At 50.7% G+C, this 23,449-nt stretch overlaps 9 protein-coding genes across 9 annotated transcripts; 5 read left to right on the forward strand and 4 right to left on the reverse strand.

Annotated features, from left to right (window-relative positions):
* Positions 1 to 15: 15 nt before the first annotated feature.
* On the reverse strand, positions 16 to 1,685 carry MRS44_015532 (uncharacterized protein; the record flags this gene model as incomplete). The annotated part of the gene is made up of 3 exons (XM_046272884.2): positions 16 to 921; positions 969 to 1,313; positions 1,362 to 1,685. 3 exons carry the CDS (start codon positions 1,683 to 1,685, stop codon positions 16 to 18), a joined length of 1,575 nt encoding a protein of 524 aa, XP_046130330.2.
* A 2,328-nt stretch (positions 1,686 to 4,013) lies between these two features.
* Positions 4,014 to 4,966, forward strand: MRS44_015533 (uncharacterized protein; the record flags this gene model as incomplete). Its single annotated transcript, XM_046272883.2, has 2 exons — positions 4,014 to 4,357; positions 4,411 to 4,966. The coding sequence occupies 2 exons, from the start codon at positions 4,014 to 4,016 to the stop codon at positions 4,964 to 4,966; spliced, it is 900 nt and encodes a 299-aa protein (XP_046130328.2).
* A 1,520-nt stretch (positions 4,967 to 6,486) lies between these two features.
* Positions 6,487 to 7,982, reverse strand: MRS44_015534 (uncharacterized protein; the record flags this gene model as incomplete). Its single annotated transcript, XM_046281409.2, has 4 exons — positions 6,487 to 6,654; positions 6,704 to 7,042; positions 7,097 to 7,589; positions 7,651 to 7,982. The coding sequence occupies 4 exons, from the start codon at positions 7,980 to 7,982 to the stop codon at positions 6,487 to 6,489; spliced, it is 1,332 nt and encodes a 443-aa protein (XP_046130327.2).
* A 1,046-nt stretch (positions 7,983 to 9,028) lies between these two features.
* MRS44_015535 (uncharacterized protein) lies at positions 9,029 to 11,359 on the forward strand (the record flags this gene model as incomplete). Its single annotated transcript, XM_046274001.2, has 3 exons — positions 9,029 to 9,229; positions 9,284 to 10,999; positions 11,057 to 11,359. 3 exons carry the CDS (start codon positions 9,029 to 9,031, stop codon positions 11,357 to 11,359), a joined length of 2,220 nt encoding a protein of 739 aa, XP_046130326.1.
* Positions 11,360 to 11,538: 179 nt separating this feature from the next.
* Positions 11,539 to 12,523, reverse strand: MRS44_015536 (uncharacterized protein; the record flags this gene model as incomplete). Its single annotated transcript, XM_065619253.1, has 2 exons — positions 11,539 to 11,654; positions 11,758 to 12,523. 2 exons carry the CDS (start codon positions 12,521 to 12,523, stop codon positions 11,539 to 11,541), a joined length of 882 nt encoding a protein of 293 aa, XP_065475325.1.
* A 307-nt stretch (positions 12,524 to 12,830) lies between these two features.
* On the reverse strand, positions 12,831 to 14,041 carry MRS44_015537 (uncharacterized protein; the record flags this gene model as incomplete). Its single annotated transcript, XM_046271181.2, has 3 exons — positions 12,831 to 13,693; positions 13,743 to 13,890; positions 13,940 to 14,041. The coding sequence occupies 3 exons, from the start codon at positions 14,039 to 14,041 to the stop codon at positions 12,831 to 12,833; spliced, it is 1,113 nt and encodes a 370-aa protein (XP_046130324.2).
* A 1,410-nt stretch (positions 14,042 to 15,451) lies between these two features.
* MRS44_015538 (uncharacterized protein) lies at positions 15,452 to 16,498 on the forward strand (the record flags this gene model as incomplete). Its single annotated transcript, XM_046271177.1, has 4 exons — positions 15,452 to 15,545; positions 15,591 to 16,137; positions 16,191 to 16,213; positions 16,275 to 16,498. The coding sequence occupies 4 exons, from the start codon at positions 15,452 to 15,454 to the stop codon at positions 16,496 to 16,498; spliced, it is 888 nt and encodes a 295-aa protein (XP_046130323.1).
* A 685-nt stretch (positions 16,499 to 17,183) lies between these two features.
* Positions 17,184 to 17,494, forward strand: MRS44_015539 (uncharacterized protein; the record flags this gene model as incomplete). Its single annotated transcript, XM_046270798.2, has 2 exons — positions 17,184 to 17,293; positions 17,347 to 17,494. The coding sequence occupies 2 exons, from the start codon at positions 17,184 to 17,186 to the stop codon at positions 17,492 to 17,494; spliced, it is 258 nt and encodes an 85-aa protein (XP_046130322.2).
* Positions 17,495 to 20,010: 2,516 nt separating this feature from the next.
* Positions 20,011 to 22,878, forward strand: MRS44_015540 (uncharacterized protein; the record flags this gene model as incomplete). Its single annotated transcript, XM_046276817.2, has 1 exon — positions 20,011 to 22,878. One exon carries the CDS (start codon positions 20,011 to 20,013, stop codon positions 22,876 to 22,878), a length of 2,868 nt encoding a protein of 955 aa, XP_046130321.2.
* Positions 22,879 to 23,449: the final 571 nt, after the last annotated feature.

The following is a 23,449-nucleotide window of genomic DNA, read 5'->3' on the forward strand; positions in this document are numbered from 1 at the left end:
AATTCATGCTCAAGCCTATTGTCTTCGCTTCAAATTGCAAATCAATCCCTCCTGTTGCACAAACCAAATATTCTTGGTATGCCATTCGTGATCCAGACTCGGCAGCGACAACTCAAACCTCCTCAAGATCTCAGGGATAAGCTTGGCCATCTCCATGATGGCAATGTGCCTTCCGATACACGTGCGTGATCCACCACCAAAGGCGAAAAACGACTGTTCCATCATCTTCACTTGGTCTTCAGAGGCGTCAAGCCATCTCTCTGGTTTAAACTGGTCGGGATTGGGAAAGACTTCAGGGTCGTGCTGTGTGACCCAGGCGTTGATTCCGACGATGGTTCCTTCGGGGATCGGCTTGCCGCAGATCACGGCACCACCGGCGGGCACGTGGCGTTCCAAGAGAAGACCAACTGACGGGTGGATTCTAAGACCCTCCTTCAGCACGGCTTGCATGTAGGGTAGATTCTTGGTAGAATCCTTGAAAGAGATGGGTGAGCTGAGAAGTCCAGCTGCAGCAGCATCATCAATCTCCTTGACCAGCTTCTGCATCTTTGCCGGGTTCTTGAGAAGGTTGTAAAACACAGCTCGCAGTGCAATAGCTGTCGTATCGGATCCGGCAAACACGTTGGTGCTTAGGTGAACGACAATGTCACGTGTCGACATCTTCTCTGGGTTTGCAAGCTTAACAGCGAACCATTTGCTGAGCATATCTCCTTGCTTGTCGAGGGATTCGATGTTGAATTCTCCATCCTTCTTCAACTTCGAATCTTCATCCACATTACCAATAACTGCATTCACAGCCTTGAGCGTGAAAGTGAGGACCTTGTTCCAGCCTTCCATTGAGGGGAAGAGGATGGGGAGGAGGGGGTTGCCCATTAGGAAATTGTGCCAAACTGGAACCTGGCCGATCGAACTGGCGTAGACCTTCAAAGGATTAGTGGTGTCCGTCAGAGAGGCAATGATATACCTACCAGCAAGTCTTCGATGGCCTGGATCATCCCATCTACATCTCCGCCTTTCTCGAGGAAACCTAGCTTCTTGGCGAAGGTGATCTCGCCGACAACATCAAAGGTATAAAACTGAAGCCATTCCCCAAAGTCAACAGGAGTCGATGCGTCGGCATAGGCAGACAACTTCTCAATGAGCAAGTTGGTGCAGGAGTCGACAGCTGGCTCGTTCGTCAATAGTGTGGTGAGACTGAAGGCGTTGGCGACTGGCTTCTTCAGCTCGCGATGGTAGTCTTCGTCTCGGGTGCCAAACAAATTGACCTCGACTTTGCCCTTCCAAGTGATGGATTGAATAGGGTAAAAAGCAGTCTGTCGTCATCAGCATGGAAAGCAATACCCAATCCCAGAGAGTCAAACCTTGGTGTAGCCAGACTTGAGACCGTAGATCTTCTTGATCTCGCGAGGGTCTGAGATGGAAACATGATTCGGGCCAATTCGAACAAGGGATCCATGTTTCCGATGAAGGTTGATCGCCGTCTTGTGGGCTTGTCCACTTCGGACATCCAGGTAGCGCCAGAGCCCAGAGTATGCCGCTAACGTCGGTCCAGGAAGAGTTCTCAGCCCGCGACGGAACTTGTTTTTGATTGAATGAAGGGCGAATACAGCGACGGCGAACAAGGAAAGGTTCAAAGGAGTAAGAAACTGGACAAAGGTCCGAAACATCTCAGATGTGTTGGCCATGCTGGCACGTCTGATGTCGGCGGCCGCAAGGAGGAGGACAAGTCTTTATTCGGGCTCAAGAGACTGCAAGGGACTGCAAGTATAAAACTCTATTATACGAAAGAAGTAATCTGGTATACACACGAGAAATTCTTATTCCCGTTCAAGTCTTTCCCGGACTACATATACTCTGGGGAAGCCACCACAAAGACCCCCAGTGATCCATAACACGGGGTGCATTAGCCCAAGGTGCGGAGTAAAAACCGCCACAAGATGCCGGTAGATCTCTCTAAACAGGGATAATTACAATGCCATTGCAGCGATTCGCTCCCCAGAACCGATAACGACATCGGGAACGGGGGGGATCGACGTCGGATTTCTCGAGGTTTGGCAGGGAAGAAGATTTCCGTGAGAGAGGGGTAACGATACTACTTGTTGGTTCTTAATTGGGGGAACTGAGACATTTCGACTCGCTTGCATTAGAGCGTGTCAGGAGAGTCCCAGGTTTTCGTGTTGATGGGTGTAAATTGACATTATTTGGTTTGAATGGTTATTATACCTTGGTTGTCAATTGCTCAATTGCTTTGAAGTCATTCTCCATACTATATCAACAGACATAGTCGACAAACTCAAAGTGGGCGTCGCAATGGCTGACTTGACCACCGACAGCATCCCCAATGCAGTCGCAATCAGTACCCGTGCAGGAGATAAGCGCCTTGACTGTGTGATGGAGCGCTCATCACGCATGTCCCCGATTTCGCGCGCGAGACGCGTCTCAGCACGGAGGAATGGAAAGCCGGACTTGGCTTTTTGGTCCAAGTTTGTCAAATCACAATATGCGAACCAACAACTGAGTCTAGCTCATCCATTAACCCGAGACGCCACCAACACTGCACAGGAATCCATCTTGCTGTCGGATGTGTTGGGTCTGTCCTTGCTCGTCTACTCGATAGATCACCCCAAACCCGACAATTCGACTTAGGGATCGGTTCTTGGCCCGTTCCACACTCATGATGCCCCAGAGGTTCCCCATGGGGACCCCATATCTTCGGATGACAAGGAACAGCCACTATTCTGCCTCTGCACGGTCAAGGATTGCCAAGAAGACCCCATCGAAAGCGTCAAGGTGGATGCTTGGGAGTGGCTTCTACGACGTACAGCACTCTGATAGGTTGGAGCCAGCTGGTCGTGCTATTTTGAGTACTAATTCAGACGGTAAGCTCCAGTCCAAGGTCATTATTCCCGTTAGTTATCCGATCCCCAGCGGTGGGCCCGTCGGAAAGTTGTTGACGAGGCTCCATCGTCACTACTGGCGACCAGCCCATATGCACTTTTTGTTTGTGAAAGATGGCTGGTATGATCTCATAACGTAGTGATAATGCAGTGCGACCTCAATTAGGTGGATTACATGTTGCTGACTCAGTGGACAGGGCTCTGTGCATCGACCCAGATCCGTACCTGACATCGGATGCCGTCTTTGGAGTCAAGTCAAGCTTGATTGTCAAACTACAGAAGATATCGGAGGAATTGGCAAACCACTTGCCTGTACCCGACCTGAACTCAACAAAGAGAGAGAACTTGGATTCACAAAACACGTCAAATACTGTAATTCATGGGTTTCAAGAACCATGATAATTTGTCTGTCCACCGTGTTCTTACCACATACTACATGTCGATGAACAATGCCTGGTATCCTCAGCGCAATCCAAGAGATCTCTAGGATATTTCCTGGAATGCATCTTTATTGAACTTAACCATCAAAGGTCATGAGAAGTCTAGTAATCAGGCAAAGGGCGTTCTGGTCCATCGGCTTCATAAGGCCGGTCTATCACGTGGCGCCCATATCCGAACACACATCCGTCTTCGGCTATGGGACTTGGCGTGTTCGGCTGTGGGCCGGAAAAGGCACAACCCTTGCTTTGACGACTTATCATCAAGGGACATGATAGTTTTGAGAACAAATACGCTCGGCATATCAAAGTCTCTAAGTAGTTGACTTGTCGCAAGCAAGGTGGGTTCATGCCTTGGGTTGACATGAACGGGTGCTTCAGATATTGCGATCAAGCTCGCTGTTCTAAGCATTGTTCTTGGCAAAAATTTCTGCCCTAGGGCGGTGCCCTGTGAGTTTAAGGTTTCGCTTCGATAATATTTCCACCGTCATCTGGACCATTATTGCGCTGTCTCTGCAAAAGCGGTTACGACACCAAGAATGAATGCTCCACCGGGAGCAGGGGGCGGCTAAGGACTTTTGCTCACCGACATATGGTGTAATAAATAATTCACTCACTCGACGATATCCTTCTCTATAGCCAGGTACCAGAATCAAGACGCGTCTATCATCCAGTTATCATGTATAGTGAAGACCAGATCCAACAATATCTCGCCCACATCGGCTTCCCCTACGACAGGCATCCAGCTGATCGCTTGGAGTTTCTGACCGAACTTCAAAGACGGCAACTAGAGCGAGTACCATTCGAGAACTTATCACTGCACTATTCGACCAAAAGAGAGCTCTCTTTAGACCCATATGATCTATTTGACAAGATAGCCTGCCGTTCTAGGGGCGGTTATTGTCTGGAAAACAACAACTTTTTCGGTCACATCCTGCGTTGCCTGGGGTTTGATTGCATTTACGTTGCGGCTCGTGTTAAGCGGCCGGCACCGGATGCCAAAGGATCGAACTGGTTCGGATGGTATGTTATGAGTTGAACAGGGGTCATATCGTATATGCTGACCTTGATTTTAGGAGCCATTTGGCTGTCCTGGTTACCATTCAGGAACAACAATATCTCGTCGATGTCGGACATGGAAGTGCATGCCCAACGAAGCCCATACCGCTGGTAACAAATACCGTCATCTCTGGTATCCACCAGCAACAGCTTAGGCTCGAGTACAAGAGCCTACCAGAGCACACAGATAAAACCCAGCGGGTGTGGGTTTACTCTCACAGGGAAAATGATGAGTCCCCATGGGCAGAAGGATACTGCTTCACTGACCAAGAATGCCTGACTACGGACTTTGAAGTCATGAATCATTTTCCCATGACCAGTCCTCAGAGTCTCTTCACGCAGAACGTTCTTGCGCAGAGATTCCTGGCAGATGAAAACAATAGTGAACTGATTGGCTCAGTTATCCTGTTCAGAGATCGAGTCAAGTTAAATATGCCAAAGGTCGGAGTGACCGAACATATCTTGAAGAATGAAGCTGAGAGGGTGTTTGCGATCGAACGTTGGTTTCGGATACGGCTGGATGCCAAAGATAGGAGGGGAATTCAAGGCTCGCCAAATGAACTTGGAGTGTAGTGTTAGATAATGGTACCTTGATTAGAGTGGAAAACAGGTTAGACAACATGAAAATCAATCACTTACATACTCTTGTTGGCAGTATCAACATGTCACTCGAGCAATGAAGAGTCTCAGAACCGGCATCATTACTAAAGAGGCTATTAGCCACAATAGCAAAGAATGAAGCTCGAGGAATGAGCATAACGGGAAAATGATGAAAAATGCGTGTCTTCAGATTGCTGGTGACTGACAGTATTGTTTCTACTGCTATCGGATTAAGGCCATATTCAGATCTGATAACTGATCAAACCAGTTGGGACGGGAATGCGTGGCGCCCTGCTCGATGAATATCATCCGGGACCAGGAATTGTCATATCCTCACAGGAGCAGCCACTTAGTAGCGCATGAACTTCAGAATTGGCGCGTAGGTACGCCAAACACCAAGGCAAGTTCAGTCAGTTGGTTATCTACGCAAAGAAGATATGTAGCTTATCTTGGTGGCATACTCTAGATAACGACCGGGTATGTGCAAAATGTCTAGGATCCTCAGTGGGTGAATTCCCAAGCGATAGGAGCACCCAGTTACGCGTCCCTGGGAATTCCAAACCCAAGGTTCTCCATCTCGTTACAGTCAGGATCTGCAGGTCTCACCCACCACACGGCTCCACAATCTGATAAATGACTCAAGTCAGCCCTCTGGTCCATCTCCAGCGGGACGGTGAAGCTCGTCAAGATCGACGCACTCGCGGCCCGGGACAACGGATGGCATAGCTTGTCGAACCGAGCCGTAGGGATCCAAGTGAGACATTATGCATCTCTGGGTACATCTCCACTTGAGAATGTGTTGGTGATGAGTCCCTAAAGTGACTTGATACCCAGTTCACTTGTGTTACCTATGCCCTTGGTGCATTCCTGCCGTGCCCATAGCTGTCTCATATGGGGTAGGCCGCAGGACCATCAATGTCTTGTCTTATCTCGAAATACCCACAACATGATGGAGCTGTCATGACACGAATTTCCTAGCGTAGGCTAGCCAGTAGGCCTCATCCCATCTCATATGATAGCGAGGCAATCAGAGATCTTGCATGACAAGCATGTCGGCTAGGGGCAGTGAGACACGGAAGCACGATTGACGGGGGCAGGTGGTGGGTGAATAATGAACTAAAGTGATCTAATTCCAGGAATCTTTAGTATTTTCTCTTGATAGGCACGATTAATTATGCTGGATGTCGCTAGACCAAGCCGTTTCTAACCAACTCTTTAAGCATCATCTCTTGGACTGCACTTCACGTACACTTTGCCCGTAGGGCGCCCTGCTCCAATCCCATCATAGCTCAGTCTTGGAAGGGGCTCATGGGATGTTTGGCCCTGGGCATTACACATCTCAAAGTCATATAAAGCCACAAGCATTACTGTAGGTACCAAAATGTTGAGTTTGGAGAACTAAGAGGTGTTAGCTTTGCGGCTCTGTCAATAGCTTAGATGTTCCTCCTACTCTCATAGCTGCTGCCCGGGAGTTAGCGCATTCTTTTCAAGTTCTAGTTGACCATGTACTTACGGCAGGTATGGTTTCCAGAGCCCCATGCAAGGAATGAATGGGGAGACTGTGAGCCCTCGGCTACGTTCTTATCATGTCGGCTAGGATCCCATTCAAGAGGGTTTTTGTATATGGCAGGATCCATATGGACGTCCTCGACGGGGTAAACCTAAGAACTATCAGCAAACCCTCGAGTTGGAAGACCGTAGTGATTCTACCGCGAAGCTGTTCTGTGGAATAATAAAATCCGTGTCACCAACTGCGACACCCTTGTTGCTAATGTTCTTTCGCACAATTTGTCCTGCCATGACAAATCTCATTGTCTCTTTTAGTATGAACTCGAAGAGAGGAAACTCGGTCTCCCAGTCTTTGAGCTTAAGACGCTGCAGTACTTCTGCCACATCTTCGCCAGGTGAGCGTCGATACTTGACAATCACTTGATCGACTTCGGCTCTGAGCTTGGATTGCCAGATGAGGCTTTGAGCCAAGTAGCACACGTTCCATGCAGCGGTAATGCTGGTGTTGAGCACGCCTGCTAGGATGGCACCGATAACTGCCTGGAAACCCCATATTAGTGAGCTCCCCTTCAACTTGCCAAGACCAACACTTACAAGGGTAATGACCGCGTCTTTGAACTCTTGGTCCATCATCATCTGCATGGCATCCTTCTCCTGCCTCCCAGTCTTGCGCCGGTCGGTGATGAAACCCTGGACCAACCAATGCAGTCTTGTGTACGCCCAGGCCTTTCTCAGTTTGGACAGCGTCGGAAGTAAAGGGAACCATATCTCGAAAAGAGAAGAGTGATCAAGAGGCTTGTAGATATCCCTCGTGCTGACCACCAGTTCTGGGTTGTTGGCAATGTCGTGAGTCCCGACCATGCGGTGAGTCAGCTGATACATGAGGTAGCCCAGTTTGTCTACAGGGTCCCATGCTTCAGAGGGGTTTAGGGATGCGATGAATCTGCGGCTATCGTCGATGAGCCGAGGCAGGTTGGATTCAATGTGCTCATCCTGCGCGCATCGTTTGAACGTGAGCAGTGCAAGTCGAGCATAGCTGTTGGTAAGGCTATCAATCTTGAGAAAGCTGCCGAACAGAGTGGCGAATCTACATGGAGGAATTAGAACCGTCAATAAAGTTGGAGCAATATTAAAAAGAGTGGCCATACCCGGCCAGGGCATTCAGCTTCCGTGATGTTAACAAGACAGTTCTTGCTACCTCTCCAGAAACAGAAACCATGTGGTGGGGGCCATGCCAGAAGCTGAACTGACTGTCTGGACTCTGTTCCTTTCCTTGTCGAAGATAATCGTTTCGAGATTTGGCAAAGGTTGGCGAATTGAGCCCGGCGTATCCTCTGAAGAGTCGAGGGGCCCCTCGAGGAGAGGTTAGACGACCAACGAGAGGTGTGACTGCCACCAAAGCAACAAGGATCGCAACCGCAACAACTATGCTGTCTGCCTTGGACTGAAGAGCCGCAAGGCTGCTTAGAACGATGGCCATCCCAAATTCTCACCAAAGTTACTCGTCGTACCGCTAGAGTGTCAAACGACGAGTGCTCTTGGATCGGAAAGCAGGGCGAGAAGACAGATGAAAGCAAGAAATGAAGAAATCAGGGAGCCCAAAATCTCTCATCACAACAGCCGTTGGGACCACTGAGGGCCGTAAGCCTGATAATCCCTCAATCTGTGATTCAGGCCGTAACTCAACCAACCAGCCCAACGGCGCTTAGGCATGTGCCGGAGTTCTCAGTCCGCCCCGTCTGAAACCTGGTCGCTTACGGGGCAATGCAAGATTTACGATGTCGATCCTGCGGGCATATGGGAATGCCTGTCTCCACCATTCAGCTTATGTTACTTCCGCTCTCACAACTAGCCTCCACTGGTTGTCTAACACCCGGCTTCAGCTCTGCATGCCTACCGGGATGGCGGCATATCGCCAAAGGCGGTCCTTTCTAGACATGAGCATCCTTGCTAGATATGTGATTGGTTTTGAGGCAGGATTCCAGGACCCTGATTTATCATCCAACGCAGGCTATGGCTGTCAGCCCCCAGTGTGCCCCCAATGGACTTGCTGACATGTCTCAGATCCAGCCGTCTTTCACATGCGCATTCTTCCGATACTCCATATTTATCAGTTGCAGCGCCTATCAAAGTCCATCCATTCGACGGGGAGCAGGGACTAACTCTAAGACACGGTGACGTGTGTCCCCTAACCTCCCTATCAACACGTCGAGGTGGACAAGGCCGATAAGTCGCGGTACGGGCCGTCTTAAAGAAAAGGCGTCACATGCTTCCCGACCCTTTAGTACGTTGTTCTGACCCCTCGGAGGCGGAGTGAGGGCCAGCTCAGAACGCCACAGCGGAAGTTGCTTCCCGTCATGCATCATCGCCAAGGCCCCCTTTTCTATCTCTATAATCAACGTGATAGCTTCCGAACTTCCGAGATGCGGGAATATATGAATGGATAGAGATGGCCGTCTTGTGTATGGTCAAACAGACAAAGCCATACCCTCATCTTGTCCCCCTCTTCTCTCAAGTTCTATCAAAATGCATGGCACAGAAAAGAAGAACTCCCTCAGTTCGCTCAAATATTCCAACGTTCCTTCATATGGCCAAAAGACAGACCGAAATCTATGGCGTCTGAATGACGATGACAGCCGTCACACCTGGCACTTACTTCCAGACGAAGATGCTGCCCGAGACTGGCCACAAACCTACGCGGAAAAGTGGTTCCTGGACCTGCCTTTGGTAAGCTCCAGAACTCATCACTCGTTGCCTTGCAATGGCTAATTGTAACATCAGGACCTGCCATCTCTTCCCAAAGCCGACTCACCTTTGGAGGCTGCTCGGAATGGCCTCACTTTCTTCGAGAAGCTACAACTGCCATCCGGCCACTGGGGATGTGACAGTGGCGGACCGATGATCTTTTGTGCCGGCATTGTCATGGCTTGGTTCGTGACAGACACACCAATTCCAGAGTCAACCAAGATCGAACTCACCAACTATCTCCTTTCCCTATTCGATCCTGTTGAGGGAGGCTGGGGTCTTCACTCAACAGGAGAGAGCACTGTGTGTGGAACCACAGTCAACTATTGCGTCCTTCGAATCCTCGGCATGGACCCAGACCACCCAGTCCTCACGAGGGCTCGAAGTTTCATACAGGATATGGGAGGGGCCATCTACTCTTCCATCTGGGGAAAGTTTTGGCTCTCAATTATTGGAGTCATGAACTGGGATGTTGTCAATCCCATTCCGGCAGAAATGTGGTTGCTCCCTGACTGGGTGCCCTTCGCTCCTTGGAGGCTTTACGCCGAGATGCGCCTCGTAGCTCAGCCGATGAGTTATCTGTACACTACAAGATGGCAGTATCAAGGGAGCCAGGACTTGGTCCAGTCTCTGCGAGAAGAACTTCTTCTCGACCCTTTTGAGAAGATCAACTGGACCAACCACCGCAACACCGTCGCCAAGGTCGATTACAAGCAGCCAAGAACATGGCTTCTCAAAGGTGCGAGTTGGGCCTTTGTCAATATTTGGCAGCCATACATACGACCAAATTTTCTCAAAAGAAGAGCTGAGGCTTGGGTCAGTCAACTCATTGACATGCAAGATACCAACACGGACTATGGTGGCATCGCAGCGACGGATGCTCCTATGAACACCGTCATCGCTTACCTGCGATATGGCCGAGATTCCGTCGCTTTCCAGAGACATCTTGACAGACTACAGGAGTTTCTATGGATGACATCCGGTGGCATGCAAATCAACGCCACCAACGGGAGTCAGTGTTGGGACACAGCCTTCCTGATCCAAGCAGTATGCCACTGCGGGTTTCAAAATGAGAAACGATGGCGTCATATGCTTTTTAAGGCTTACCAATTTCTGGAACGACAGCAGATCCGAGAAAATTGTGTCGAGCAGGAGAGGTGCTATCGTCAACCCCGTAAGGGTGCCTGGGCGTTCAGCAACAAGGATCAGGGTTTCGCTGTGAGTGACTGCATCGCCGAGGCATTGAGGGCCGTCATGCTGCTGGAGAAGACCGGAAACTTCCCCAAGATCTTTGATGACCAACGCATATACGATGCTGTTGACTCGATCTTGCTCTATCAGAATGACACCGGTGGTGTTTCCGCGTTTGAAGCTCGAAGAGGAGGGGAGTGGCTGGAAGGACTCAACATCACCGAAATCTTTGGCCGCCACATGGTAGATCACGACTACCCAGAATGCACATCATCATGCGTCACAACTCTTTGTCTCTTCAGGGAACATTGGCCCGACTATAGGAGGAAGGAAATCGACAGCTTCATTGAGCAAGGTGTAGCGTGGACCAAGAGAGCTCAGAGACCCGATGGCAGCTGGTACGGGAGCTGGGGAATCTGTTTCACGTACGCGACAATGTTTGCTCTCGAAAGTTTGGCCAGTGCTGGCGAGTACTATAACACGAGCAATAGTGCTAAGCGGGCCTGTGACTTTCTCATCTCGAAGCAGCGTGAAGACGGCGGCTGGTCTGAGAGCTTCATGGTACGTATCCCCAATCTTCAGCTGTGGCCGATTGATAGTTGCTGACATTCATGACAGGGTTGCGAGACAATGGAATATTGTGAAGATCCCAGCGGATCACTCGTGGTCCAGACAGCGTGGGCTCTCATCGGTCTAGTTGAGGCCAAGTACCCTGGTACCGAAGCTCTAGCGAAGGGAGCCAAGTTCCTGATGAGCCGGCAACAGAGCAACGGGGAGTGGCTCACTGAGGCTATTCCAGGCTCTTTCCACAATTTCGGTACTTTTTCTTACCCTAACTACAAGTTCACCTTTACTCTCAAAGCGTTAGGGTTGTTGGTGAGGAGATGCCCTGATTTAGAGACACCACTTGCCCAGGGTTGAACCTGGATGGGACTGTACATTAATGATACTTCGTGTAAATTACGGCCCCAGATATAATAAATCGATCAACTTCACGGCCAGCGAGTTGCCAAAAGCGCTTGAAAGGAACAACAGGCATGGAATTACCGAGTCCTCTCACCACTAAACCTCATGTGCCCCAACTCCATATCCCTTGTGTATCAAACCTTCTTCTTCGCCGCCTCGTTGCCGGCTGCCTGTGCTGCCAATCTTCCAAACGGATCGGTTCCCAAAAGTGTGCCTCCCAGGGCGAGAAGTGCTTTCTTCTTCATCCATGCTGGCATCAGATCAAGAGGTGCTTCCTGGAGAGCATGCAGGAAATAAGGCATGACATATGGTCTACCGCAACCAACTCTCGCCAATGCCGACTTGACCCATACATCCGGCGTTGGAAGCATGATATTGGGGGAAGAATATGGTACCAGTGTCGGTAACTTGCACGAGTCTGAGGCCCAGAACTTCAATGTCGCGCTTCTTTAATGCCATTTCCAACCCCAGTTGAACGCAACTCGCCCTCACAAATGCCTTTGATGGGGCGTAGGCAGGACAGAAGGGGAATCCGTTATCACACCACGAACCCACGTTGAGGATGAGAGCCGGCTGATTATTCAGCAAGTTTGGCATGAGGGCGGCGGTGAGTAGCATGGGGAACACGGCGTTGGTACTGATGCTCGCGTGTAGTTCATCAGAGGTGTAGCCGTCGAGCGTATCAAACTCGTGGCCGAGGGGCATCGTCGCTCCAACATTGTTGATCAGGACCTTTATTGATACATCTGAGACGCTTGCTGCAATCTGTTCAAAGTTCCACTCCGATGGAGCAGAGGCGTCGACGATAAGACAGCGGACCTCACAAGATGGAAACTTGGCATGTAGCTCTGCCTCGACTGCGTCCAACTTGGACTTGTCGCGGGCATGGATCACGACGTTGAAGCCCTTGGATGCGAGCTCCAGTGCAAAGGAACGTCCGATGCCAGAGCTAGCTCCTGTGATAAAGGCCCAAGGGGGCGAGCCTTCTTTTGTCTTGGTATAACGGTGGAATGAGGAGGGACGGATGTACAGCCAGAGGAAGCTAGACAGCTTTGCAGCTGTCCAGAGGGCAGTAAGTGCGCCCAGGGCAGTAGTAAGATTCTTTGGTGAGAGAAACATGATTATAGCGTTCTTTATTTTTCAGAAACGCCGCATCCATTGTCAACATTTATATGTCATCGCTGGTAAGCTGATGTCATCTCGACGCACGGTGATGATGACATGGAGGTGTCAGCACACGTGGATGTATTCATGTCCATTCATTTCACCCTTTGCGCTCAAGGGGGTGACAAGGGTACCCCAATCGAACGAGCATACTGATACCGAGAATGGCAAAACAAACGGCCAGGTCTCTATCTCACTTGATGTGATCCTTCTTGTCTAATGTCTACCCGGAGGAACAAACTACCTTCTCTAGAATAGTTATCTAATTAAGAACTTCTTTGGGGCCAAAGCTTGGTACACCACCTAGCGATCCAAAGACATCCCCGATGTAATTACTCGGAGTAAGCCCAGCCTCAAACTTGGTGGTCCAGTTGTCCAGAATTCCCTGCACTACCTTCAAAGCTGCAAGATATAGGTTCCGTGTAGAAGGCTCCAGTCCACCATTATCCATGACAAAAGGAAGCTTATGTGGCTTATCCTCGTGGCCACGATCAAAGTTGGAAGCAGATCTAATCAATGTGACGCGGGAAAAGTCGGCCTTGCCTTGGAGTGACGCCCTCAAGAGACCTGCCAGGAGAGCGTTGTCTTCTTGAGCCGTCATGACATAGTCAGCTTGCCCAGATGTATAAACTTTGGTGACCTTTTCCATTGCGTCCGACAGACGATGGCCATGCCAGAAGGTGTTTGATGAGAGGACATCACCCTCGATAATGCTGGGCTGTTGGCTCGCCGCCTGAAAGATGTCGGGTGAGCCAACCCACAACGCGCGGTTCTTTACAGCTTCTGGAGAGTCCTCGAGAGCAACAGTCTTAGCAACAGACAGGGCATAATCTCTGAGCTCGCCATTTAACTCAAAGACCTCAGTGCCATAAAGGATCTTGGGGAACTCGTCAGGCGAATCCGCGCCGATGGGAACGTAGCCCGAACCCCATTCAGAGGGGATCTCTCTGGCATCGAATTCCAACTGGATATCTACCTGAACGGCAAATTTTGCGACCGCAACAGACCCAATAGTGGCACGCTTCGGATTAACACCCGCAATGCCCGTGAGCACAAAGTAAGTCTTGGACAGATCGAAGAGTGGCAAAGATATGAGCGCGCTGATAGACAAGCTAGCGTTTATCACTATTACCTTGTCAGTGCCAAATGCAGAGCGTTAATCGGATGTACTCACGGCCCATGCCGACGACCAATAGGCCAACTTGGCCATCCTCGGTAATATGGACGTCCTTGTATTCAGGGGAGAGGCCAGGAACTTGCACCTTGCGCGGGAACTGGATAGCGCTTTCAGGCGACAGCCAGTTTCGCGACTCTTCGTGGAACTGCTGCGTATTAGAGATGCTTCAGGTCAAGTTGGAGAATGTTGCTCACCATGGCAATGATGAAGACCTTGGGGGTTATCTTGGCATCGCCTTGATGCGCGAGGGCGTCGCCCGCCTGTTGCGAGGCAGATATAGACTCTGAAGAACTCATAGCGGAAGGATTTGTGGCGTATTGGAGAAGACACAAAGGATATATCACTCTTTGGGATTGCGGCATGTAGAATGAATGCGCAAGTTGACTACAGTGGTCAGAAGTTCTGTTTCCTTCATGCGGGGTCAATATGGCGTGATCATCGTGCGCAAAGACCTTGGCACAGCACAGTTATCTCGTTATCTTGTCGGCATCCATCGATCTGTCTGAAGACCCTCTTTCATCCCATCGTGTGCAACCACCTCTACACGAAGTAGAGGTCAAAACAAACATCGCTTGCCGGAACTGAACAACACCCGCATCACCAAAACAGCCAGTAAACCGCCCCAGCCACCACAGAACATGGCACGACAACAGACGCAAAGAAGATCATATCTCTCCTCCTAGCTTCACGTTTGATTCGCATTTGTTCGTCGTAGAATTGTTTCGCCGCCTTGCTGAGTTCCTCGATTCTATCCTGATCAATCGCGCCGCATCTGCAGCTAGCTCTCTCAAGCAAGGGCAAGATGTCTTTGTTTGTTGGTTGATCGACTGCCGAAGACTTTGCTGAAGCTTCTGGCGACTGAGAGTTATTGGGGTCGAGTTCTAACATCGCGACGTTGGTCTTGTTGAATAATCTCGGGGGTCGCAATCGGGCCATAAACCGCCGAGTATTGGTATTAGAATATGAACAGAACAGGGCAATGAGAGGCAAAAATTATTTCAAGTCAGGTCTCAGGGAGGACGGTCTAGACATATGATGGACTTGGTTGTGGCTGCCTAGGACTCAGCCAAGGCAGACTCAGTCAGACAGTCAGCTCAAGCCACGAAGCCAAGCCCAATGCCTTTCTGAGCCTAGTGAATTGGTATTCTCCCTTGATTTATTTCCAGGGCAAATAATTGTCTTAACCTTCTTTCTCTCCTGGCATCTTGCGTATGCAAAGGGCCTGCATACAGTACAACGATGTATTGTGCGAACCCCAGCGCCCATGTCAAGAAGTCAATTCCGCCTCTCGCCTTTGGACCTGCAGTTTGTTTCTAGAACCCAATTTCCCTGTAAAGCGTATGGCTTGTCTCAACGTTATTACGTTAAAACAGACGTCCGATATTTCATTGACACACCATGGCCCACCGCCTTATCTTTGGACGAAAAGGCGCGACATTCCGGCCTATCGTATCTGAAAGATTGGGGAATCGATCTTCGTAACCCCTCTTCATGTCCAGCAAAGGGCGCATTAGTAAGAATTTGTTAGTCAACCTCGGCATCGCAAGCTTATCACGCAGGATTTGATCACGTGTAGCGTTGAAAGCGGAGGAGTTTCGCGATGAGTCAATGACTACATTCGCCAAGAAGAGCGTGATTTTCTCTGCTTCACCAGCCATAAAGATAATCTTTCCCCAAGTAACTTAACTTCTATCAATATCAACACAATGGCTTCCGAAAACGCGAATAGCAGCGAGCTCCTCGCTGGCTCCTTGTTCAATGTCAATGGCCTCGTTGCGCTAGTTACAGGCGGAGGTTCAGGTTAGTAGACAACGGTCAGCAAGACCATCTCTAATGGTTTCCCAGGCATTGGACTCATGATCGCCAAAGTCCTTGTTCAAAATGGTGCCAAGGTTTACATAGCAGGCCGAAGAAAGCACATGTTGGACGAGGTGGCCAACTCGCTTGGCCCAAATGTGATTCCCGTGCAATGCGATGTCACCTCCAAGTCGGCACTTCAAGAGGCCGCCTCATTTATCGAGAAAGATACCGGATATCTCAACCTCTTGGTCTGCAACTCTGGCATCGGTGGCCCTCAGGTCAAGCAAGTTACAGCCGAGACCAGCCTGGAAGAATGGGCAAAAGGCAACTTCGATATTGACTATGACGCTTACGTTAACACCTTTGCCGTCAACACAGCCTCAGTATGGTATACGACTATGGCCTTCCTTGGGCTCCTCGGCAAGGGAAATGAAAAGAAAAATGTGGATCAGACCTCTCAGGTCATCATTACGAGCTCAATCGCCGGATACAACAAAAAGGCCCCTGGAGGTTGGGCCTATGGCCAATCCAAGGCCGGAGCCATCCTGGCGGCCAAGCAGCTTGCGGTGACTCTCCCACAGTGGGGAATTCGGTAAGTTGTTCCGGTGAAGCTATTCAGGTAGTAGACTGCTAAGCCACGCATAGGACAAATTGCATCGCTCCTGGATGTAAGTGCACGCCATGCCCCTTGACAGGTAGGAGGGTCCAACTAAAGCTTGTTTGTTCCAGTGTTCCCGAGCGAGATGTCCGAGCCAATCGTAAAGCTCTACTCCAGCGCCTCAGGGCAGCCAGGTGCCGTTCCGAGCGAGATGGTCCCACTGCAGAGGATGGGAGACGAGAAGGACATGGGAGGCACGCTCCTGTACCTTGCATCTCGCGCTGGGGCATACACCAACGGCGCCGTTATAGTGGTCGACGGTGGCCGTCTGGGCAATTTCCCTGCGGCCAATTGATGCCGTGCAACATCTCGATCGCCCAGAATAGGCAGCCAAACAAGAGAGGCGGATTACTTTGTCAATGTGTCAAAAGGTGTTGGACAGAATACGGTGGATACTCGCTAGACGATGGCCACAGATCCCGGCATATCCGTATGGTAGTTAGCTCGTACGTTTCAACAGGACCGTTGGCTTTATTTTTGACCCGGCTGCAGATCCATTGGATAAGTCGGCATCTCGCAACCTCGGATGGCCATCTCCCACAGCGAGGCGCAGTCAATGCGGGCTAGAATCTAGACCTTCCAAGCTGCCATTGAGCCACGTCAGCGGCCCGTATGATTGCGATTTTACGCAATTAGCCGTCTCGTATTGCTCCTTCTGAAGCTTGCCCACGCCACAGGTGTTGGGCCGCGGTTCGAGACATGGCCATCTTGGGGTCGTGTGGCTGACCACGCCAGGGGCTAGCTCGCTCTCCGGCAACGTCTTGCCGAAGGGTACGGGGTAGCCAACGAGAAACAAGCAATGCCATGGAATGATGTTTCTTCTCCCTTGACTTGGATTCATATTGACTTTTGGGTACAAAAAGGTGTCCTCGTCCTGCAGTTCTTACTTTTCATCCCGCTCATCTCTACAACATTCGCTCAACTCTCTTTCATTTTTTCAATCTTTCAAAAAATTTCAACACCCTCACCCAACCTTCACCATGAAGCTGAACTTCCTCCTCGCTGCGGCTCTTGCCATCGCCGCTCCCGCCATGGCTGCCGACTCCACGACCGAGACTCACACCGGTACTACCACGCACACCTCGACCAAGTCCGTATCCTATTCATGTCACAATCGAAGACAGAAGAACTAACCATAGTCAGGACTGGCACTGCTGGCACCGCTACTGGCACCACCACCGAGACCAAGGCTGTCACCACCTCCACCTCCAAGGGCCCTGCCCCTACCCTCCGGGCCGACGTCATTGGCGCCGCCGGTGTTGTTGGCGTTGTCGCCATGCTCGCCCTCTAATAGACTGGCTGTACCACCATCCTCTGTTCGCGATACTGTATCATCTTCATTTCATTGTATTGTTGGCTTGGAATCGATGGGTTACATATAGAGACGAGCGTTATCTCACAACCATCTGGCTTACTTAATGTCATACCTTCAATACATCACTAGACAATATTAATATTCCCCCAAGAAAAGTCCCAACTTTGAATGAATGAGTGAAGATCGCGATGTGAGTGAGTAAAAAGTAGGCGGCGGGGATATGTTCGACACCATCAGTTGCAACCTGCATCAACCTTGGGTTCATGCTTCTTTTAATTCAAAACATAAGCCAGAATGCACCTGTAAAGTCGCATTGGCCCCCCTACACTTGCATGGCAAAATTAATTATTGATGTGTGTCTTTGCCCCAGCCGTTGCCACTATCGCAGGGAGAGTGAGCGCCCAACGGCCCATACTCTTTCCGCACCAAGACAGTAAGACATATAATCTAACACCACAAGCAAGGGAGAAACTAACCTTTTTCTTCAACTTCAGGGAGCAATTTAAGGGTAAGGAGAAACAGATCTGAGACAATCGTGCTTCTAGAGCCCCTTCTAACCCGGTACGTGCTTAACATTTACACTGAGATATGAGCATGAATATGCGTTACGCACTATATGAGAGTGTTGAATATTTACTTCATACTTCAATCCTATACTCTCAGTAGTGAATAGGTATTCAACTAATGATGTTCACGCAGGCCTCTCGAAAGCTCTAGTCATTTATGAGAGAGAGATAGAACAGACAGCAATCCCATGTATTTACTAGTCGACGTCCTTACATACGATTCCCTTCTTGGAATCTTCTCATGACCATACATCGATGTTCATCCCAAGCACTAATACTGGAAGAGAAGTGTTAGTAACCCGGAAGTTGTCCGGGGAGGTTTGATCCTTGTCCGGGACGACATCTCCTCCAATATGTACTCGAGCTTCAACGAGCAGGCTAGAGAGCTATATTTCTACCGCAATACGAATTATGGGTTTCTGGGAAGAAAATAGAATGGGCGAATACACCTCTCACAGCAAAACATAAGGAGGGGGTTCATTACGTGATACTTCTCTGGTACAACCAAGGACGCATCCTTATCGGCAAACCAAAACTCAACCACCAATACTGGTCTTGCCTTATGGGTAAATCGTTCATCGGGCAGTTTAAGCTCAAGCATATTCTCTAGATATTTTTCGTTCCCACTCAGTTTCATACTGCAACATGTTCCCATAACAATCACAATTCCTCTCCAGGTCCGGTCAATTTTTTTCTCGATTAATTCAACAGAGAGGGAAAGCATTCAATGGTCGGAAGACAATAAATACACAAAACGATGTGGTTGCGGCTCGATGCGATTTCCTTTTCGCCGAGTGGCCACAAGCTTCAGGAGCAGCACTACAGGTTACGTAGGTGGATCTGTGCCTTCAACATCCTGTTTTCGAGCTCATTGCAGTAAAAGCAGATCTGAGTGCGGGAAATCCCGAGATCCAATGGTTTAAGGGGTTGCTAGGAGTCAGCCTTGGCATATGATAGGAAGAGCCGTGGAACGATATTCCCCTCTTCACCACTCTACGCGACACTAAAAGTGAGGCTGTGCGGGACACAACAGCGATCGACTATGCATCAGCCGTATCAAGACAGCATCACAGCATACACTGCCTAACTGTCGACAGCTACAGGAAATATTACTGGAGGGCTCGTCGTACCCGCGTTTCATGTTCTTTTTCTTATCCCGACCAACATAATTGGCGGGATGCTGCATGCGCTGTGTTTTAGAGTGAGGGGTTCCAAACTGCGTCGCAATTGCGGCTGAAAATGGCACTTGGCTTCCGAGTGTTTGCGATTTGCATGGCATCTTGATTCACCAAAGTACAAATGACCCAATGCCAAGCTAGGACTTGCCGTCTTTCATCTTGATTTCCACGTTGTCTTGATGGAAGACAACAGGGCAGCACGTCTCTCTGCTGTGCGAGTCAGATCATTCCGCTTAGTCACCCGTGCGCATTGTTGCCTGGCTGCCTGGGTGCCTCAGCTCCCGCGTCGGTTCACCTGCATCAACGAATCGCTACACTCACTGCAGCCAGTCTGTATCCCAATCACGATCTCCTCACGGTCGCCAAAACGCCTTGGCTGTGCGATCCGATGCTCCTCGCCATTCTATTGGGCCGCTGCCTGGCTGGGCTGATGTGAGATTCCGCCGGCGCATACTGTGGGCCGCTGGTGTGGTGCTCAGAGGCTGAGCCCAGCCCTGCTGCCTACCGACGTGCAGGGGACGAGCGCACCCGGTGACTCAGGTCGGCAGGCTAGAGGCCATCGCGATGCACTTGAGCGCGACACTATCGATGCGGAGGCTGATCTTATCTGCAGAGGCCTATTCCGAACCTATTGCCTATAAAGAGTCGAAGTAGTCTCAAGAATGGATGTTGAAACCCGACTTGATCCATCAACAAATCTCCATTTGGAGTAACAACACATCCTACAGTTCATTCACCACAATCAGCCATGGCTCGCACAGCACAAAGAGGGAGAGGTGGTCGTGGTCGTGGCCGTCGTTTCCCACCCATTCCACGACACTTCCCTCCCCCTCCTCCCCCTCCCCCGCCGCGCGCTGCCAAGCCTCCGCGTCCTCCTCGTGATGGAGAACTTCAGTACATGGTTCTGAAGCAAGAAGCCGAGCGTCGCGAACGCATCCTCGCTGATCGACGCCGGGTCGCCTCCAAATGGCGCCCCAAGATCCCTCAGGTCCGCAAGGTCAACTTTGAGAACTTCAAGAACCGCTTCCAGGATGTCGATGAACCCGACTATGCCATTGACGTTCTCATGGGCGGTCCTACCACTCAGGCCCAGATCCGCCGCGAGCATGGACAGCGTCGCCGTGAGGAGATTGCTCGTCTTCGACAGAGCTATCTGTCCCTCAAGAACAACGGCTCTGGCTCTTCCCAGAACAAGATCGACGCCTATGAGAAGGCCAGACGCGAGAGAAAGGGCGATGCGCTTCAATTATCTGAAAATGAGATTCAGCGCATCCGTATCCAGTCTCAGCCAGTCCTTGGTCACTTGACTGCCCTCATGAACGACACGGATCAACGATCAACTCCCCGCACCTTCATGAGGCCTTTCAAGGCCTTGGTGCACTTCCAGCCCAAGATGAAGGAGATTCTTGCCACTCTGGAGGAGAAGTGGGCAGACTTTGAGGAGCTCGACAGCGATCAGTCTGAGGCTGTTGAGCTTTCTGCTGGCGAGGAAGTTGATATCGAGCCCGAGGTCCTGGAGGCCGAAGACATGGGCTCTGTCAAGGGAGAGGGAGAGGAGGAAGACGACGGCGCTGACACTGAATCCCTCGAGTCTGTCGACTCCAACGCTGACGAAGACTTTGAGGGCCTCATGGACAGCCCTGAGGCGTTGAGAGATATGCGATGCTATGTCGAGTTCATTGACAACGAAATCCTCCCTCTGCACTCCCGCTTCGATGGTACCGGTGCCGAGAAGGTCAAGTTTGATGACCTCTGGTCTCTGTTTCGCGTCGGCGACCTCATCTACATGCCCGCATCCGGTGAGACTGGTGGTCGCTACCACGAGGTCTGGCGTATCTACAAGACGAGGGCCCCTGACCCCGAGACGTCGTATCCCACTACTGGATGGGACTTTTTCGAGGATGAACACCAGATCAACGAGAACTCCAAGTTCAAGATCTCGGCCTATTATATCGATCACGATGGCTCCAACTTTGGCGCTGTGCAGCGCAAGTTCGAGATTGAGTCCTTCGTGGGAGAACGCTCCATCGAGTCATTGGAGGTGTTCCCCATTCGATACCGCCACAACCACCAGCAGCTCCTTCAGTCGCTCAAGCAGCAGGGCCGCAAGTTCATGGACTACCTTGAGGATCGCCACCAGCAGTACAGCGCTTGGACCCTGACCAGGAACCCGCCCTCTGGCCAGACGGAGCCAGATGAGGAGATTCTGGACGATCAGGAGTACCAGAAGATGCGCCACCCCGAGTTCGTTGAGAGTGACCTCATCGTCGATCTCACAGAGGCGTATCAGAAGATGCCCGACTGGATGCCGAGATTCCATCAGCTGACCATGAACAAGTCAATCCGGTGTGAGATCAAGGATGATGAGATGCCGATCCAGCATTGGCTCAACGGATCTCGCGGAACTCTCGCGTACTCACAGTCTGAGATTATCCAGCACGCAGACGGAGTTGAGACCCGCCAGCGACGTGACAACCTCGCCGCCGATTCATTCCTGCGCTACCGTATCAAGGGCAGCCGAACCTTTGAGACGGACCCCAAGGCTTTGGAGCTTCGTGACGAAGATCTGGTCCTTCTTCCCAAGCGCATGTTCGCATATGCCCTCCGTGAGCGTCGCTTCTGGCCAATTGACTTGAACTTCCTCAAGCCAGTGCGCCGAGAGCCCGGAGTCTTCGAGAACCTCCGAATCCAGAGTGACTACAAGGATGTCGTGCGTGGTCTGGTCATGTCTCATTTCCAGAAGAAGGCTCTGGAGCGCAAGTATGCAGACATCGCCACTGAGGGTCCCAGCCAGGATCTGATCCAGGGCAAGGGTCGTGGTCTTGTTGTCCTTCTACACGGTGTTCCTGGTGTTGGAAAGACAGCCACGGCAGAAGCTGTCGCCATGGAGAACCGCAAGCCACTGTTCGTCATCACTTGTGGTGACCTTGGTCTGACGCCTCACGAGGTTGAGTCTTCGCTCAAGAACGTGTTCCGTCTCGCCCACCTCTGGGACTGTGTTCTCCTCCTCGATGAGGCCGATGTCTTCCTGTCGCAGCGTTCCAAGCTCGACATGAAGCGCAACGCTCTTGTCTCGGTGTTCCTTCGAGTTCTGGAGTACTACAACGGTCTGTTGTTCCTCACCACCAACCGAGTCGGCACCATCGACGAGGCCTTCAAGTCTCGTATTCACCTGTCCCTGTACTATCCTCCTCTGGATAAGACGCAGACCCGCGAGATCTTCCGCCTGAACATCGCCAAGCTCAAGGAGATCGAGTCGGAGCGAAGCAGGATGACAGGCGAACCCGCCCTGGTGATCAAGGAGGGCGATATCATCGACTTTGCCACCAAGCACTACGAGGAGCTCGCCAGATCTACCGGCTGCTGGAACGGTCGACAGATCCGAAGCGCCTTCCAGATCGCATCCAGCCTTGCCATCCACGATTACTCCAACCAGGCGGCGCTGGCTCACTCTCGCGGCCAGCGTGCTCCTGTCGCGCCTGTTCTGGATAGGACTTGGTTCGAGAAGGTGCAGATGTCGACTCAGAGCTTCGATCGCCACATGAAGAAGGAGTCGGGAGCGTATGATGCTGAGCTGCCTCTTCGAAACACCTTCTACGAGGGCCGATTCGAGTAAGGGAGAAGTGCAGTTTCTGGTTGACTTGGGGTGTTGGTTTGTTTGATGAAATGGCAATAATGACAGAAACTCAATGATGATTGCGAGCGTGATTTGACTTGGGTGTTTGGGAATAAACAATTACAAGACTGAATAAAAACATATTCAATGGTACATTTTATCTAAATCTCCAGATCTGTGAACTGTCAACCCGTCCAGGTGAGTTGCATAATGATGCATACGTGCAGCTCAACGCATCACGGCAAGGCAAGACGGCGCAAAGCCAGTTTTGGGGATCATGGTACGCTGGTATGGATCACCCATGGTAATTTCCTTTCTAAACCCTCTCGCCCATGCATCAGAAGTTTAATCCTCTGCAATTATCCCAGGAATAAAATAAGCAGGGTCGCTGTTAAAGCAATGTGCAACCGCTGATCGCCATCACGTTGCAATGCGGGGTGACAACTCCTGCCCTGTGCCTTCTTGCTGACATCATACTATCACACATTGTTATGGTAACTTTGTGGTGCGGGGAGAGCCTCGAGGTCCAACTTTGCTTGGTAACACGCAGTTGAACAGCCCTTGAGTTCAT

The sequence above is a fragment of the Fusarium solani genome (genome assembly GCF_023522795.1).
Source record: "Fusarium solani strain SB1 chromosome Unknown bctg00000011, whole genome shotgun sequence".
Taxonomy (NCBI): domain Eukaryota; kingdom Fungi; phylum Ascomycota; class Sordariomycetes; order Hypocreales; family Nectriaceae; genus Fusarium; species Fusarium solani.